The 15592-nt window shown below is 32.5% G+C and overlaps 2 protein-coding genes across 3 annotated transcripts; one reads left to right on the top strand and one right to left on the bottom strand.

The window, feature by feature from the left end:
- The first annotated feature begins 1753 nt into the window (after positions 1 to 1753).
- Positions 1754 to 4077, top strand: LOC120579078 (uncharacterized). Its single transcript, XM_039831158.1, has 6 exons — positions 1754 to 2111; positions 2781 to 2980; positions 3104 to 3218; positions 3306 to 3391; positions 3476 to 3567; positions 3662 to 4077. The coding sequence occupies exons 1-6, from the start codon at positions 1887 to 1889 to the stop codon at positions 3910 to 3912; spliced, it is 969 nt and encodes a 322-aa protein (XP_039687092.1). The 5' UTR covers positions 1754 to 1886; the 3' UTR covers positions 3913 to 4077.
- A 5487-nt stretch (positions 4078 to 9564) lies between these two features.
- LOC11412455 (SAP30-binding protein) lies at positions 9565 to 14955 on the bottom strand. Of its 2 annotated transcripts, XM_003591413.4 has the most exons (8): positions 14397 to 14954; positions 13970 to 14030; positions 13508 to 13743; positions 11869 to 12070; positions 11034 to 11171; positions 10818 to 10918; positions 10620 to 10738; positions 9565 to 9927 (listed from the first exon to the last, which is right to left on the bottom strand). In XM_003591413.4, exons 1-8 carry the CDS (start codon positions 14730 to 14732, stop codon positions 9861 to 9863), a joined length of 1260 nt encoding a protein of 419 aa, XP_003591461.1. In that variant the 5' UTR covers positions 14733 to 14954; the 3' UTR covers positions 9565 to 9860. The 2 variants fall into 2 exon arrangements, with proteins under 2 accessions (XP_003591461.1, XP_024639387.1); XM_024783619.2 differs by lacking the exon at positions 9565 to 9927 and having other exon boundaries at positions 10614 to 10748; positions 14397 to 14955.
- Between the last annotated feature and the right edge of the window lie 637 nt (positions 14956 to 15592).

Here is a 15592-nt window from a genome sequence, read left to right as displayed (position 1 = left end):
TAGAAATTCCTTGTCCTAATCTTTTTGAATTTGTAATTGTTTGTGTTCTTACTTGGCATTCCTTATGCCATGTAGAAGACATTATTCGTTCTAATATATTTCATTTATTTCATTTTGGATTGTTCGAATAAAAAAATCTACCATCTAAAAATTTCTCCTTTGAAGATTTGAAGAAATGGATCATACCAAACGGATGACAACATCTAAAAATGATTATTCTATTAAAGTTTTTTTTTCTTATTGGTTCAGAATCTTGAATTTTTTTATACACAGGCATGAAGTTATTATTACTACAGAACCTCTAATTGGTAACTAAGGTAATATTAGTCATCCTTTCAAGAAAAAAAAGATAGAATTAGTCAATGTAAAATTGCAGTAAATTTTCTTTTGAAATAGATTTTCTTTCAAAACAAGTAAAATAAATAATTTTTATTGTTAATTTCTTTATAATAACCTAGATTTAATGCGACTTCTAGATACTTGATATTTTTCTAAGACTGAAAAAAAATTAAAAGTAAACATTTTTTTTGTGGTGGCCGGGGTTTGAACCACCGACCTTGCATATTTTATGTATTGTCCTTACCAACTGAGCTATGCTCACGGGGACCTTTTCTTATCAAGTCTCCAAGTTCCCTTTAATTTTCGCTTTTGTAGACAATTTTTGTTCCTATTTATTTGTTGTTTTCAAATTTTAATGAATATTATATTATATTTTTTTAGGCCAAATACCACGTTTGGTCCTTTTAGTTTGACAGAATTCTCAAGTTAGTCCTTTAAATTTTAAAAGTTTCAACTATATCGTTTTAGTTTAACAAAATTTTCAAGTTACTCCTTTCAAATGTTTCAAATAGCTTCTTTTAGTTGATAAATTATTTCACTGTTAGCCATGCTATCAGTTAATAACTAACTGATGCAGATGTAGCCGTTAAGTTGTTGACTTGGATACGTTGTCTTTTAAAAGCTTCAGGGTGTCAAAATGTCACGTTTAATGGTCACAAATGACCATTTGTGACCATTAAACGTAGCGTTTTGACACCCTGAAGCTTTTAAAAGGCAACATTTTGATCCACGTTAACAATTTCACGGTTACATCAGTTTAACGGAGACCGACAACAGCAGTAACGGTGAAATAGTTTATCAACTAAAAGAACCTAATCGAAACTTTTGAAACTTAAAGAATTAATTTGTGAATTCTGTCAAACTAAAAGAAACAAAAGTGGTATTTGGCCTATTTTTTAATACGTGTGAAATGATCTCATAATTAATTTTAATTTTTTAAACTTTGTTTCAATCAATTTTTTTTTAACTTTGTTAAACGTTTTGGTCAAAAGCTATAAATTGTAGTTTTAAATTAGAATTAATTATGTGGTCAAAATCAATTATACTCGAAATCAACCAAAATATTAATATTGGTTCTAAACCTTTTTTATTTTTTTTATTTTTTTTTTACAAAACCTTTAGAACCAATTTTGACTACTACAAAAGTGAAATAAAAAAATAATATTGAATGTGTTCTAAATTTTAATATATAAATTCATATTCATATTCAACCTAAATTATTTTACTTTCAACTCACTTCTTCATATTCAACCTAAATTATTTTACTTTCAATTCACTTTTCATCATAATCAATGTTACACTATAAATTCATTTAAAATTAATTTTTATCCAATCACATTGTTAATCGCCTCATCTTACTTCTATATAAACACACTTCAACCTCTCATTACAAACATAACACACACATCTTCTTTTGTGCTTTTGCTTCTTTCTCCCTTCCAATCCAAACTCACAAACACAACGCTCTATTCCTTATCACCATTCGATTTTTTTCCATTCATTGTTTCTTTCTCGTTATTATCCGTCAATTCATTTGCTTTCGGATCATGTCAAACTCTACTAGTCGATTTTCGTTGTCAAAAAACAATGGACCTAACCAATCAGATCCACATAACAACAACAATAATCGGCTGGAGAAATCTGAATCAGTTAAGCAGGACATACGTGTCAACTTGTACGAGTTGATTTTACCGAGATCAATTAGCGGGGACAACCTTCATAGCCTCCTATCCTCACTGACCCCTTTGCTGGCAGTTAAATTTTCATCCAAGGTGTTAAAATTGAATCTTTTAATTTTTGTCACTTTTTTTTTTATCAGTTTTTGTGATAGCCACGTAGATGATATTTAAAACTCTTACCTCCTCATCCATTTTTGTTATTTTTTTTTTTTTACATTTTAAGACAATGGACTTGAGTTCATCTAAATTTTCATTATCGGGATGCTTTGGTGATCGAGATCGAATAGTGTTGAATTTTGATCCCTCGAAGAAACTTTAGGGGCCATTTTTTATTATAAAAAAGGGATTTTAATATTTTATAATTTATAGATTAATTTTTAAAATTTAATAAATAAAAAACTGAAGTTATTTTGTATTTGTTGACTATCATTAAAATTATTAATTATTATTGTTATTATTTTATTTTTAAAAGAGAAGCTAGTCAAAACAGCTTTTAAATTAAACTATTATTTAGATCTTAGTCAAATTCTTCGTTTTTTTAAATAAAGACTGTATTTATATAAATAGATGAAAACTCCTAAAACTAATTAATAAAAAATGAAAAAAAAAAGTTTATTTTTTGAGAAAAAAACGGTAACAAATGAGTACTTAATCATGATTTTTTTATTAATTATTTATTTTCATCATTTGCAAATGCTTTCAGTTTTGATCAAATTTCTTTTTGTTAATAACTGATATATGTTTTGACTTTGAATTACACAGCCTAAGATCGAGGGAAGTAGCATTGAATCTGAGGGAAAACCATATTTTGTGCTTGAAGACCTGTGGGAGTCTTATAATGAATGGAGTGCTATCGGCGTGGAGGTGCCCTTTAAACAAATCGACCATGAAACTGTTGCACAGTACTTTGCTCCATCTCTTTCTGCTCTTCAATTGTATGTTGAGGATGATCAAGGATTGAAGTAAGTTGGTTTTTCATTTGTCCATTTTTAATAGTTCTTTATTTTCTTTGAATTCAAGACATCATTTTGCCACCACTCCAATGTTTAAGATATGTGGTTTTTGTTGTAATGAATCTCTAGCAGGAAATCTAGTGAGGAAAAAAGTGGTTTGGAGCCTTCAAAGAAGACAACAACTAAGCTTGTCTATCAATTCTTTGAGGACGAACGTCCACATGAACGCATGCATCTGATTAATAAGGCAAGTTCTTTTCATTTTCAGATATACCTCTTCACATTATATTCCATTTTTCTAGTTTAAACGCTAAATATTTCTCTCATCTCTCAGGTTTCAATTCTTGCTGAGGAGCGTCCTTATATAAAAACCTACAGGAGCTCTGATATATCACCATGCAGTTGGTTTTCTGTGGCATGGTAGGTTTCAAAATGTACATCTTTTGCCGTCATTTATTTTCTAAATTTTTCTTTGTCCGTCTAACAAATCAAACTTGTGTTCAGGTATCCAATTTATGGGATCCGCGCCAAACCAACGCTTAAAAACATAAAAGCAGCATTTCTAACCTTTCACAATCTATCTGCTCACTTTAAAAGTATATGATCATCTGTTTCATTCTAACATTACTAAATACAAAATTAACTTCTTTGTTTCACCTATCTAATTTTATATCTCTTCCTTCGTCACAGGCAAAAATCAACCAAAGTTGCATGATGGAGATGGACCGCTGAAAATGCCTCTTCCAATTTTTGGCCTAACTACTGATAAGCTGAAAAGGTCAATTTTGGCTTTTCCGAAAGCACGTGAATCAACTCAACTGAACACTTTGTTGAAGGCTGCCGATGATTGGTTAGACAGTTTGAATGTTGTCAGCCATTATGATCACAACCATTTTGTTAGGCATGGTAAGCAGTGGGTGGAAGAAAAGAAAGACAAGTAATTGGCATTAAGCACTGGAAGTTGAATTGCTCAATTTTTACTTTGTTTGGTTAGTCTATTTCAATAAAGTTGTTTAGCTGTTAAGGATAAACTTTGTTTGGTTAGTCTGTTTCAATAAAGTGTTTTGAGAATGTTTTATTTTGGTGGTACTCAAATATTATTTTATATTCCCATTATTAAACTTCTCTACTACATCTAAAAATGTAGATTTTCAACATCTTTTAATGTTCATCGTGATTTTTGGCTATATTCAAAATCTCATCATAGAAACACTATGAGATCATATTATAGGGCATCAGGGTCGAATCTAGACTTTAGGTACATGTGGAGTTAAAATTTTAAAAAAACAATAATGCAAACTATATTTCTTTGAATTATTCCCTGCAACTTGCAAGGAATGGGTTGTGCATAGATGGAGCAAATAAATTCATGAATTTATTTATTTGTACCCCCTTTGCTAGATGGAGCAAACCACTTGCAACAAAATAGCACCACCTTTTTTCGATGTTGGAAGTCAATTCATAAATATGATGATTACGCAAGCCATAGGAAAAAAGTCCAAGTGGTGACGTGAGATGTTTTACCAAATGCTTTTTAGTACAATGGGTTGAGAATAAATACATTAACATTTGTTAAATAATAAATTCAATGCAATCAATTCTCTTCAAACACTAGTATCCAAGCACTGAAATAAAAGACATTTGAAACAAATTCTAGGGTTTCAATATTGAAACCCCATCTTCCATGTGTGAGACACATCATAATTTATAACCAGTATATATTGATGGTGTATTTTCTGATAACTAACATAGTAAAGAGAAACAAACCAATATATATATATATATATATATATATATATATATATATATATAATATTACCTTGTTTTATCCTCTCCAAAATATTTAGAGACATGTCTAATTCTTAAAAGACCAAAGTTGTCATGTTCCTCACAAAAGTTGCGGAAAGCAATGCAGACATATTTTTTACCCTTTGTGTCCTATGTTGTAAACTAGACATGCCAATTTCTTATAGCAAAACCAAGAAAAATATGTGACTAGCATCTACTGTTACATGGTGTGGGCATCATATCAAGGTCCGTGCCTTTTTGTGTGAATGGTAACAGATACATTATAGCGTGAGACAACTTAATTAAAGTTGTCATATCTACTTCTTTTGAGGGTCGTCTCGCTCTTTTGAAATCTGTCATATCTTCTCTTCTGATCTACTTTATTTCCTTCTTCAAGGCATTTACATGTATCATCTCCTCTATTGAATCTCATTTAAAATGATTTTATTTGGGTGGTGGTGAGCATAATATGAAAATACCTTGGGTAAAATGGGATGATATATGTTTCAGTAAGGAGAGTGGTTGATTGGGGGTTAGGAGGGTGAGGGCGTTTAATTTTGTGCTTCTAGGCAAATGGTGTTGGAGGATGGTTGTAGATAGAGGTAGTTTGTGGAACAAAGTTTTGGTGGCTAGGTAAGTTTGGTGGTCATATAAAGGAGGGAGGGCGGGGAGGGTTTGCCTGATGGCAAGCGTTGGAGGGGATTTGTCGTGGTTATGGGATGGGTGTTGGAAATTGGTTTGATGGTAATTTGAGAAGGGTGGTTGGTGATGGGGTTAATACATTTTTTGGACTGATCGGTGGGTTGGTGGTATTTCGTTAAGTGTCTGATTTAGTCGTTCATTTCAGTTATCTGAATCTAAAGATATAACGGTTGCTGATATATTTTCTTTAAGGTTGGGAGAGGGTTGGGAGGCTCAGAAGTGGCAGATGAGGTTGTTTGTGTGGGAGGAAGAGGTGGTTGAGGAGTGCTGCACACTCATTCATAATATTGTTTTACAGGTTGTCGAGGTGGATAGGTGGCAATGGATGTTAGACCCTTCCAACGGATATTTAGTTAGTGGTGTTTATCGTATGCTGATAACCATGGATCCATCAATTTCTTCTGTTGTATCAAGCATTACTTGACACAAAACAGTTCCATTTAAGGCCTCTCTTTTTGGGAGTATTTGGCATGTTGTTCGTCATTGGATTGGTATAGTTGCGGTTAAACTGTTTTTGTTATTGGGCTGTTTCCTACAATTTGTCCAATTGGGTTGTTCTTCCTAAAACTTTTTTATCCGTTCAATCTTTAATTTGATTTGTGTGTGTTTGAGTGATTTGGAAAGAAATAAATAGCATAAGACTAAAGATGAACCCTTGCATAACTGGTGGATATAATCAAGCTTCTCTCTTTTTGGTGGTTGAAAGCAAACTAAATTACTTTTGCTTTTGATTATCATATGTGGTGGCTTAATCCACTAGTATGTTTGGGTTTAGACTTTTAGCATTCCTTGTGTAACAGTTTGTGTTCTTCCTTTGAACTCCTTGTGCCGGTTAAAATACATTATTCATTTTAATATATTTCATTTTGCCTTGTTCAAATTAAAAAAATCTACGTTCTAAAATTTCTCCATTAAAGATTTAAGGAAAGGGATCATAACAAATGGATGAAAATATCTAAAAGTGATTATTCCATTAAAGAAGGTTTTATTTTTTCACGAAAAATAGTTGTAACAAATTGGTTCAGAATCTTAAATCTCTTTGCAAAACGGGCATGAAGTCATTGTTACTTAACCCGTCGACATAACCTCTAATTGGTAACTAAGATAGCATTAGTCATCCTTTCAAGAAAAAAAAGAATAGCATTAGTCAATGTAAAATTGAAGTAAAATTTCTTTTGAAATAGATTTTCTTTCAAAACAAGCAAAATAAATAATTTTTAATGTTAATTTCTATAGTCTCAATTTCCCTTTTTGACTCAATTTAGAATAACCTAGATTTAATACGACTTCTAGATACTTGATATTTTTCTAAGACAGAAAAAAAAAATTAAATGTAAACATAATTCTATTTACTTGCTTTCGAACTATCTTGTTCAGAGTATCTCAGATGAGGGAGACGAAAGTGATATGTTGAGTCGGTTCATAGCTTAAACCGGATACCGATCGAGTTTCAAAAAAAAAAAGGTGATATGCTGATTTCTTATTGACTATTGTCAAAAGCATTTACCTGTTGGGAGATGTTCTTTTGAAGACTCAAATTATGATCTTCTCTTGAATTGTGTTGGTTCGTGGCCAGTTTTTAAATTCAAAATTTTTGTTCTTTGAAAAGAATGCATAAAACTTCTTTATTTTCGGTGTCCTTTTGTTTTTCCCTTTGTTAAGACTATCTTGGACAAGCAATCAGAATAGGTGATTCTTTTTTCCTTTTATGTACTCATACCTAAATAGAAACAAAGATGATATTTGATATTAAGAGGCACATGTTCAATGTCATGCACCATTTTTTATGACCAATTAGTTATATATTATGAATGTCAGCAGAAAAGATTTCCTGCTAGTATTGGTATCTCTCTCAAAAAGGCACATTGCTCGCTTAATGCATGAATGGTAACAGATAGATTCTGCTTTATTTCTGCTCGCTTAATATTGCTGCATTTTAAGGCTAGATTCAAACCCAAATCTTTGGTTCAGCTATACACCTCATCCAAATACTTTTGGTTGTGTTTTGAATGTTTAAACCATATATATCATAAAACAATATTTATATGCTTTCATTCTTTGATTTGGATCCCTCTGTTCATTCTTTGATTTGGATCCCTCATGAATATATTATAGCTCTACACGTTACCCTTTCTTCTTTGTTCCCAGTTTTCCTTTTCCTTTTGCTTCACACCTCCTTGTTATTTTCTGTTTCTTTTCACGTTCCTTTCTTGTGATTGTGAGAACTCGTATTTAATCCTCCTTTGGTGAGAGTTTCTTGGTTGTTCTTTGTAGTTTTTTCTTGGTTATTTCTCTTATGCGTTTTCATCGGACTACAAGTGGCGCCCCACTTGTCATACCCTTACATGTAAAATAGTTTCAAATTCTGATTTCACGGTAGAGAGATACATCAGTATTTAAGGTACAAGAGAGGAGCTTCAGTTCCTAATCTTAAGGAGTGGAGCGTATAACTTATTGTTGTTGCTATGCTAACCTATTCCAAAGGCAGTGGCTATGACTCCAACAACTCAACATAGTCAATTTCCTGTTACTAAGGAATACTAACAATCTATACTTATCTCTATTTTACAATAATTTATATATTATGCTTATTAACATGTATCTCATCCATAATCAAGCAAACCCTATTTTATTTCACAATAACATTATGCATCCATCCTTCAATGTCAACTATTCATAATATAAAGTTGGTGACCTAGTGTCTTTGGACTACAAGCGGCGTGCGTCAAACGTGTCATACTATTATATGGTCTCATCTTTCAGAAGAGAGTCCTTCAGAATTGAGGGAATCCTACCTCACTATCATTAACATTTCTCTCTCTTCCGTGTTTTGTGCAAAACCAATTGTTTTAATTGTTCAATCTCTTTTTCTTGATGATTTCGGGACAATCTTTTCCCTTTAAATAGCATTGCTCATTGTTAATTAATTACACACTCTTGATTAATCATTATACAAACTAGAAGAATCAATATCTCTTGCCTAATATTAACAATTAAGAATTTTATGCAACTTGTGACTGACTTTTCTTACTCAAACCACAACCAGATCAACACAAACTTGGAGTATATGACTCCGGTAATTCTTTATATTCTTTACAAATGTAAAAATCGGGCTAAGATTACACTTCAAAAAAATACAATTAATATTTTAAAATTTCATTGAGAAAGAAGGATTTTGAGTCTGATTTCCACTTAACTAAGACTCATTTACATGTGAGACAAACAGAGATGGGATGAGTGAGAAAATTTGTAGAAAATTAAAAAATGACAATGTGATGTTTTAGATAAGTTGTAATTATTGTGTTTGTCAAGTCTATTGCACCCATTTTATCTAATTTCATGACTAATTATTAAATCAAGCATGGTAAAATCAAAGTTGTGCTATCAAGTCCCTCTCATTTTAACAAATCAAACACACTCTTGATTTTACTCTTAGTTTTAGAAGGATTCTCATAACCTCCTACCGTAGTATTAATTATCACTTGTTATTTACTCCCTAATTAGTCTTACAATATAAGCCACTTTAGCGAATGATAATCAAATACGGTATTTGAGTATCATTTCGGTAAGTTAACCATTTCGGTCAATTTTAGAGTGCACAAGTGAGACAAATCTTACGCCAAACTTGTTTTAATCATTGAATAAATAAGTCTTACCATTAAATCAAATGTGATATGATGTAACTTATTTATCCAATAGTAGAAACAAAACTGGATATGGTGCAAGACTGATTTACTTGTGTACATTAGACAAAATCGTTGATATTATCAATTTGATTTGCAGTGATTCATTGGGATCATTTTGCTCACAACTTGATTGATCCATGGATGCAATAAAAGAGCAACTAATAACTGTGAATAGAATTGACTACAACATTCAACCTGCATCGGCATCAAGCAGCTGCAGAAGGTTTTTGTTTTTCCTTTTACCTTAAAGATTAGACTTGCCTTGTTTCTTTTGATTTATCTAACGGTTACATAATCATCTTTAAAACGTATTTGCTGGCAGGATGACTTAAAAAAATGAAGGTAATCATAAATCAAGCTTGCATGTTACTGTGAAATAGTTCCCTCGTACAACAAACTCAAAAGACAATACAATAGTTAAAAAACTAACAAAATATGCAAGCAATGATATTGTAATACGGATGACAAAACGAAACCCAACCAATCAACCAGCGTGAACAACTATTTCATATGAATTTCTTATAAATCATAAATCCTGCTCTCACAGTAATAAAGGGTCAGACCAACTGAAGCAGGAAATTTCTTTTCATTTTTGAGAATATACAGTGTATCTTAGCGTTGCCAAAATAATAAACAAGCAAGAATGTAAAGCAGCAAAATCTCAACCACCGCTTATAACACTGTTCGATACAACAGACCAAAATGAATGTGGCTCAGGATCTTCTCTCCAACCTCCTTTCACTAGACCTTCTCTCCTCTGCCTCTCGTCGTTTTTGTTGCCTGTCAGACAACAGTGGTAATTGTATCAACATTTAATTTAATTTAGTGGTAGCTAACAATGACTTGAAACTATATGACATAAAATTGACAATAAACAAGGAACGTGTTAAACTGTAGATTTTGAAATCAAACTGAGGTAAAACAGAAACTTCAGCAAATTCTTCTCCATCTTCTCCATACAAAACAGAATTTGTAAATAATTCAGAAAAGTGAAACTTTTTTTGAAGAAAAATTTATTAAAAAAACAAGAAGCACAAGGTGTGCAAGGAATAGATGAAAGATTACAATGGAACAATCACATTGGCCTGAGCCATACAATTACAACATAAATACACCACTGCTACACTAGAAAGCTTTCTTTAACATAGGACGAGAATCACCCATTCTCAATTCAATACTATACAATATCCCAGAGAAATGAAACTATTTAACTTGTCATGAATGCATTTAGAATATTGCAAGTATTGACAGCTTTAAACTTTTGAAAGAGTACATAGCTGACACGCAAATCACAAAAACTTGGTTTAGATTCTAACTTTCTTTAAGTAAATGATAACAGGCAAGACATACTTTGAAATGTCTCAACAAGAACACATGCCAAACCAAACTCAAATCTTAGAAACTGAAAACATGACCAAAATCAAAAGAGAGATAGAATGCAGAAAGAAGTTCAAGGTTGCTGATCGACTCACGCAAATAGCATGTATCCACTGCCAGCATTAGTAGCAGATAACACTGCTGCATTAGCCCCTGCTGTAGATACAGAATCCTGCCCCACAGAGGGCAGAGGAATTTTCCGATCACCATCCACCTGTCATTCACTAGAATTTAGTAAGCACAATGATGATGAGTGTCACTGAAGTACTATTTGCATTTATTTAGATAAATACCTTATCCCATTTTGATTTTTTATTCTGTCTACCATCTCGATTAATAGAATCAGCTGTAGGAGGCACCAAATGTAAACCACCTGTAGTTGCAGCAGAACCGCCTATGCAAAAAAAAGTCAACATAAAAGCGACATGAGAATATAACATATTATATTGAAAAAAGACTTCTAAAAAATAGCTTCAGCACTGAACAAATAAACTAGGTGATTTCTAAACCTGCAACAGGCATGCTGATCCTGGGAGCACCAAGCACAATTCCTGGTTGTGTACCCCCAGAAGTAAAATCAACCTTTTGGTTCTGTGCTTTCTTCTTCTCTTGCTCTTTCCTATCACTTTCTCGCCTCATATCAGCTTCTGCTTTGTTTTAGACAAGGGACAAAAGCAAATGAGGGCAAGTAGTGTAAAAACAACGGCCAAAACAACGCTAACATTAATTAATAATAATAATAATATTAATAAGAATAATGAAGTAGTTGAGATTGGAAAATTAATTGCAGTTTTCACTTAAAACTAATAAGAAAATTAGTAGATGCCTGCAAGTAATGACCAACAAAATTTGTCAAAAAAGAGGGGAGAGGGAGGAAAGCAAATTCAGAAGCATCGTTAATATAGTGCAACAAAATAAAGTCATGATTTCTCTATTTACTGATATTCAAAATAGTAGCCTGGTCAATTATACATACTTCACCAAGCTTATCATAATTACTCTAACACAAGTTCTAGTAAGTCCAACCTGAATGATAACCTCAAAGTATCTTGAGAACAGGAAAACAAAATTCTGTAACAAAAAATTCTAATACTGGCATCGAAAATATGAGGCAGGCAATAATATATACTTTAAATCAGCCTTCAGGTTAGGGGAAAAAGCAGCTATCAGTAGCGTAACTCTCAGTGGCAAACAAATATAGATGAACTCATAAACATGTACAGCACTACAATTAGTATGTGATCTATCGAATAAATAAATTAATTAAGGTTAAAACAGGAACAAATTATATAAAAATACCACTAACGCTGAAATAAAAGATGGAGAGAAGAGAAAATTACGGACCTATTTGATCATAAAAGTCACTTGAATCATATCCATGAGGATCAAATACATCTTTGCTGAAACAAGACCCTATTTGATCAATATCCTGGTACCTCACAGCATGCAGTAAGAAGTCAGGGTTTCGGTAGTCCTTCCTGTTGCGAACTTCTGCATTAAAACTTTTTCCTGCCTTCTTATACTCCAGAAATTTATTTATTTTTCTCTGCAATAATCAATTTGAAGGCTATCATGAAAATTGACAAGGGAAAAAAATTGGGATGTCTAAATGCTAATAAACCACCAAAGCAAAAGATTCAATTTACAAACAAACAACCTATTCCTACCCCCTACATAGAACATAAATCTTTACTTGATTGCAACAACAGTCCGAGTGCTTTCCCATTCCAGTAGATGGGGTCAATTATATGAATTCCATGGTGCAATAAATCCTATCATATCACTAGGTAATACATTTCCGGTACCATGCCTAGGAAAAAGAGTTGGATTGTATAAGATTGAAGACTCAAATACTGGATAACTTGTAATCTGTATTGATGAACAAAGCATGTTACAAGAAAAAGAAAAACTGAAAGAACAATGTCTCCCTTCTCCATAGAAGTATTCTCGATGACCTGACTAACTCTCTATAGTATAATTCCTGAATTGATCTCTCTCTTCCCCCTCTTGTTCCTTGCATAACTAACTTACTCACCATTAGACACTGATTTTCCTCCTACCTCTTCTAGTTCAGCCCCTTAGTATTCTTTATCTACATAATAAAACTTCCAAGTAGAACCATGTGCAGAATGTTGATGGTACTGAACTAGAAGAGGTGGGAGAAAAATAAGTGTTTAATGGTGAGTAAGTTGGTTATACAATAACCTACATAATGTGGACCACTTCCAAGTTTCAACATAATAAAACTTTGCCTGGTTATTGAACAATGGTAGTAGAACCTTGTTTTCCTTTCTTCCCCTTTTGCTAAAAATCGGAAAGAGCTGATGGAAACAAACAATAATATCTTATATTTCAATGATAAAATAATGCATAAATTTTATTTATCGAGTGATGCACTGACTCCTGTTTTTACATTGGGCACCAAGATATCCCCGTTCTCAGCATTAGAAAATGGATATTTGCTGCAACATTTTCCACCCATCTTTTTACTCGGTGAAAAATAAACATTGGGATTCTACTATCAGGGTAAAGTAAAACAACAGAGGTATGCAGATTAGCGTGATTAGTAATAACTGTTAAAAATTCTACAGATCTTCATTTCAAATGTTAATCTTATATTCCAGCTTAGAAACAAAGGCAATATAAACCACTCTAATGTGAAAATTACAGATTTAAATCCAGATTATTGGTTACTGAAACAAGTCATTTCAACTAGCAATGCACATTATAAAAGTACCTATCTCCATGAAATGCATAGATGCTGAGCAGCAAAGAAAGGTAATAAGATAAAATAAAAAAAAGTTCAACCCAACCCTCTAATTGCCAAAGTTTCTTTTTTATCAAATTCATTGGCAATAAAGAATATTGAATGCCTGATCAGGAGTAAATCGAACCAGTTTAACTCAGCAATTGCATGGTTCTTTAAAATATATCTAAATGGCATTCATCAACTGTAGTTTTTAAACCATTGAAGAGGACTTACTTGTAGCTCCTCTAAACATTTATCTTTGGGTGGAGGAGGAAGAAATTTATCCAATGGATCTTCAGATTTATGCTCATCTTGATCTGCTTCTCCAAGCTCTGCATCATCAGGTCTAATCACATCGTCATTATTCACGGTATCAGATTTCAATGTCTCCGAAAATTGGGGAGTGTTAGCTTGATTGTTAGGTGTCAAAACTTGTGCTGTTCCTGATGATGTTCTATCTAGCAAATCGCCTGCAGAAAAATTTTATGCTGGGGAGTAAAATAAACATAAACAATAAACAATTTACCTAAGATCCCGTTTGTTGCAATTTTTTCGTGAAAAAAATCACTTTTTCTAAACAAAACAATGGCCTTTGGAAGTTTCCATATATTTGTCACAGATTAAAAAGAGTAAATTTGTAGTAATGAATCGAACAAATACATCAAAGCAATTGCAACTTCTGAAAATTGAACTTACCATTGGTTACATGATGTTGGTCCCCAAACATAACTCTACCACTACCATCTATCTCTCCCTCCTGCAACAAAAACCAACTAACACCCATTACCTTTCAGTGTATAATCTAACCAAGTCTAAACCTATGTTTGGTTCCACATTCGGAGCAACCATAGCTGATTCAAGAAGTGTAAAATTGATTTTGCCATATATGGTTGCCCTCAGTACAATTGATAGTACCTCCAAAATTGATTCTAACTTGAAGCTAGAACTTTTAGCTTTTGAGTCAAAACGTGATTTTTACACTGAAACTTATCGTTCAACTCTCCAAACATATACCATTTCATACTAACTTACTTTTAAGTAAAATCAATTGATTCAAAATCAATTTTTATCACAGCAGAACCAAAGAGAGTGCTCTATGAGAAAGGGAAGAAAAAAAAACTACCTCAGGTTCAGGTGACATTGCTACTTCATCATGACCATAATCAACTATCGTAAGCGTGGCACTCTTACTAATCTTCAATTCCACCCGTTGTTGCTCTTGCACCGGAGAAAACAATCTATTCGGAGTAAAACCCTCGCCGGTAACTTCGTTTCCGGAATCAGTAACGGTCATTCTATACGTATCGGCAGTCAAATCTTCCTCCGCCGCGTGTTCAGCGGCGTCATCTTGCTCCCCCTGGCGATTCACTTCTTCAGCGTCTTCCATATCGTCGTCGCTGTTGTCGTTGTACATGGATAACAAAGCGATTCCTTCCGATTGTTTCTTCTTTGATGCCATTGAAGGGGCTAGGGTTTTGAAATTGTTGAATAGGGTTTTCTGGAAGAGATGCAATTCGATGAAGGATAAGTGTTGATGTTTAACGATAGGGGAAAATTAGTTAATGGATTTTGGAGAGAATGAAGATAGGAGAAAACGCAGGAAAATTTGATTTGGAAGTGAAAACGCGAACTTGAAGCAGAAAAAGAATGAAGACGGAAGAAGAACGATGTGGAAAGATAAAAAAAATTAATTAATTAATATTATAATTTTGTTTTTAATCCTCACGAAGTAAAATTAAGGCTGAAAATGGTCCCTGCAAATATCTGACGTTTTAGTTTTAATCCTTATAAAAATATATTTTTTTGTTTTAGTCCATTCAAATAAAGAATATTTGGTTTTGGTCCTTGGTATTTTGTTTTAATCTTTGTAAAATCATTTCATATTGAAATTGGTCCCTATAATATTCATTTTAGTCCTCGTTTTGAGGGACTAAAATCAAATATTCTACCTATTACAAAGACCAAATCCAATATGAATCTATTTTACAAGGACTAAAACAAAATACCAAGGACCAAAACCAAATTTTTTATATTTGCAGTGACTAAAATCAAAAAAAATATTTTTACAGAGACTAAAATCAAAATGTCATATATTTGGAGGGACTATTTTCATATTTAAGCCTAAAATTAATTAGAGACAAAAAATTCTCAATGAAAATTTTACAAAATTACAAATTGAAAATGCTATTGGAAAATAATACAAGAATTAAAAAATGTGATTTTTTTATATGAATTAAGAAAAAAAATGTTAGCATGATAAAATTAAATTGAACGAAATATTCATGTCTCCGAACATTTGATTGATTGAATTTTAAAGTA

This window comes from Medicago truncatula, chromosome 1, assembly GCF_003473485.1.
Source record: "Medicago truncatula cultivar Jemalong A17 chromosome 1, MtrunA17r5.0-ANR, whole genome shotgun sequence".
NCBI lineage: Eukaryota > Viridiplantae > Streptophyta > Magnoliopsida > Fabales > Fabaceae > Medicago > Medicago truncatula.
This window is presented reverse-complemented; position numbering and strand designations above follow the sequence as displayed.

Coding starts and splice junctions, on each gene's coding strand:
- LOC11412455 (XM_003591413.4), bottom strand. CDS start 14,732: ATGGCATCAAAGAAGAAACAATCGGAAGGAATCGCTTTGTTATCCATG. Junction 14,031..14,396: donor CAATGTCACCTGAACCTGAG/GTAGTTTTTTTT, acceptor TTTTTGTTGCAG/GAGGGAGAGATAGATGGTAG. Junction 10,739..10,817: donor AAAAATCAAAATGGGATAAG/GTATTTATCTAA, acceptor AGTGAATGACAG/GTGGATGGTGATCGGAAAAT.
- LOC120579078 (XM_039831158.1), top strand. CDS start 1,887: ATGTCAAACTCTACTAGTCGATTTTCGTTGTCAAAAAACAATGGACCT. Junction 3,392..3,475: donor AGTTGGTTTTCTGTGGCATG/GTAGGTTTCAAA, acceptor ACTTGTGTTCAG/GTATCCAATTTATGGGATCC. Junction 3,568..3,661: donor TCTATCTGCTCACTTTAAAA/GTATATGATCAT, acceptor CCTTCGTCACAG/GCAAAAATCAACCAAAGTTG.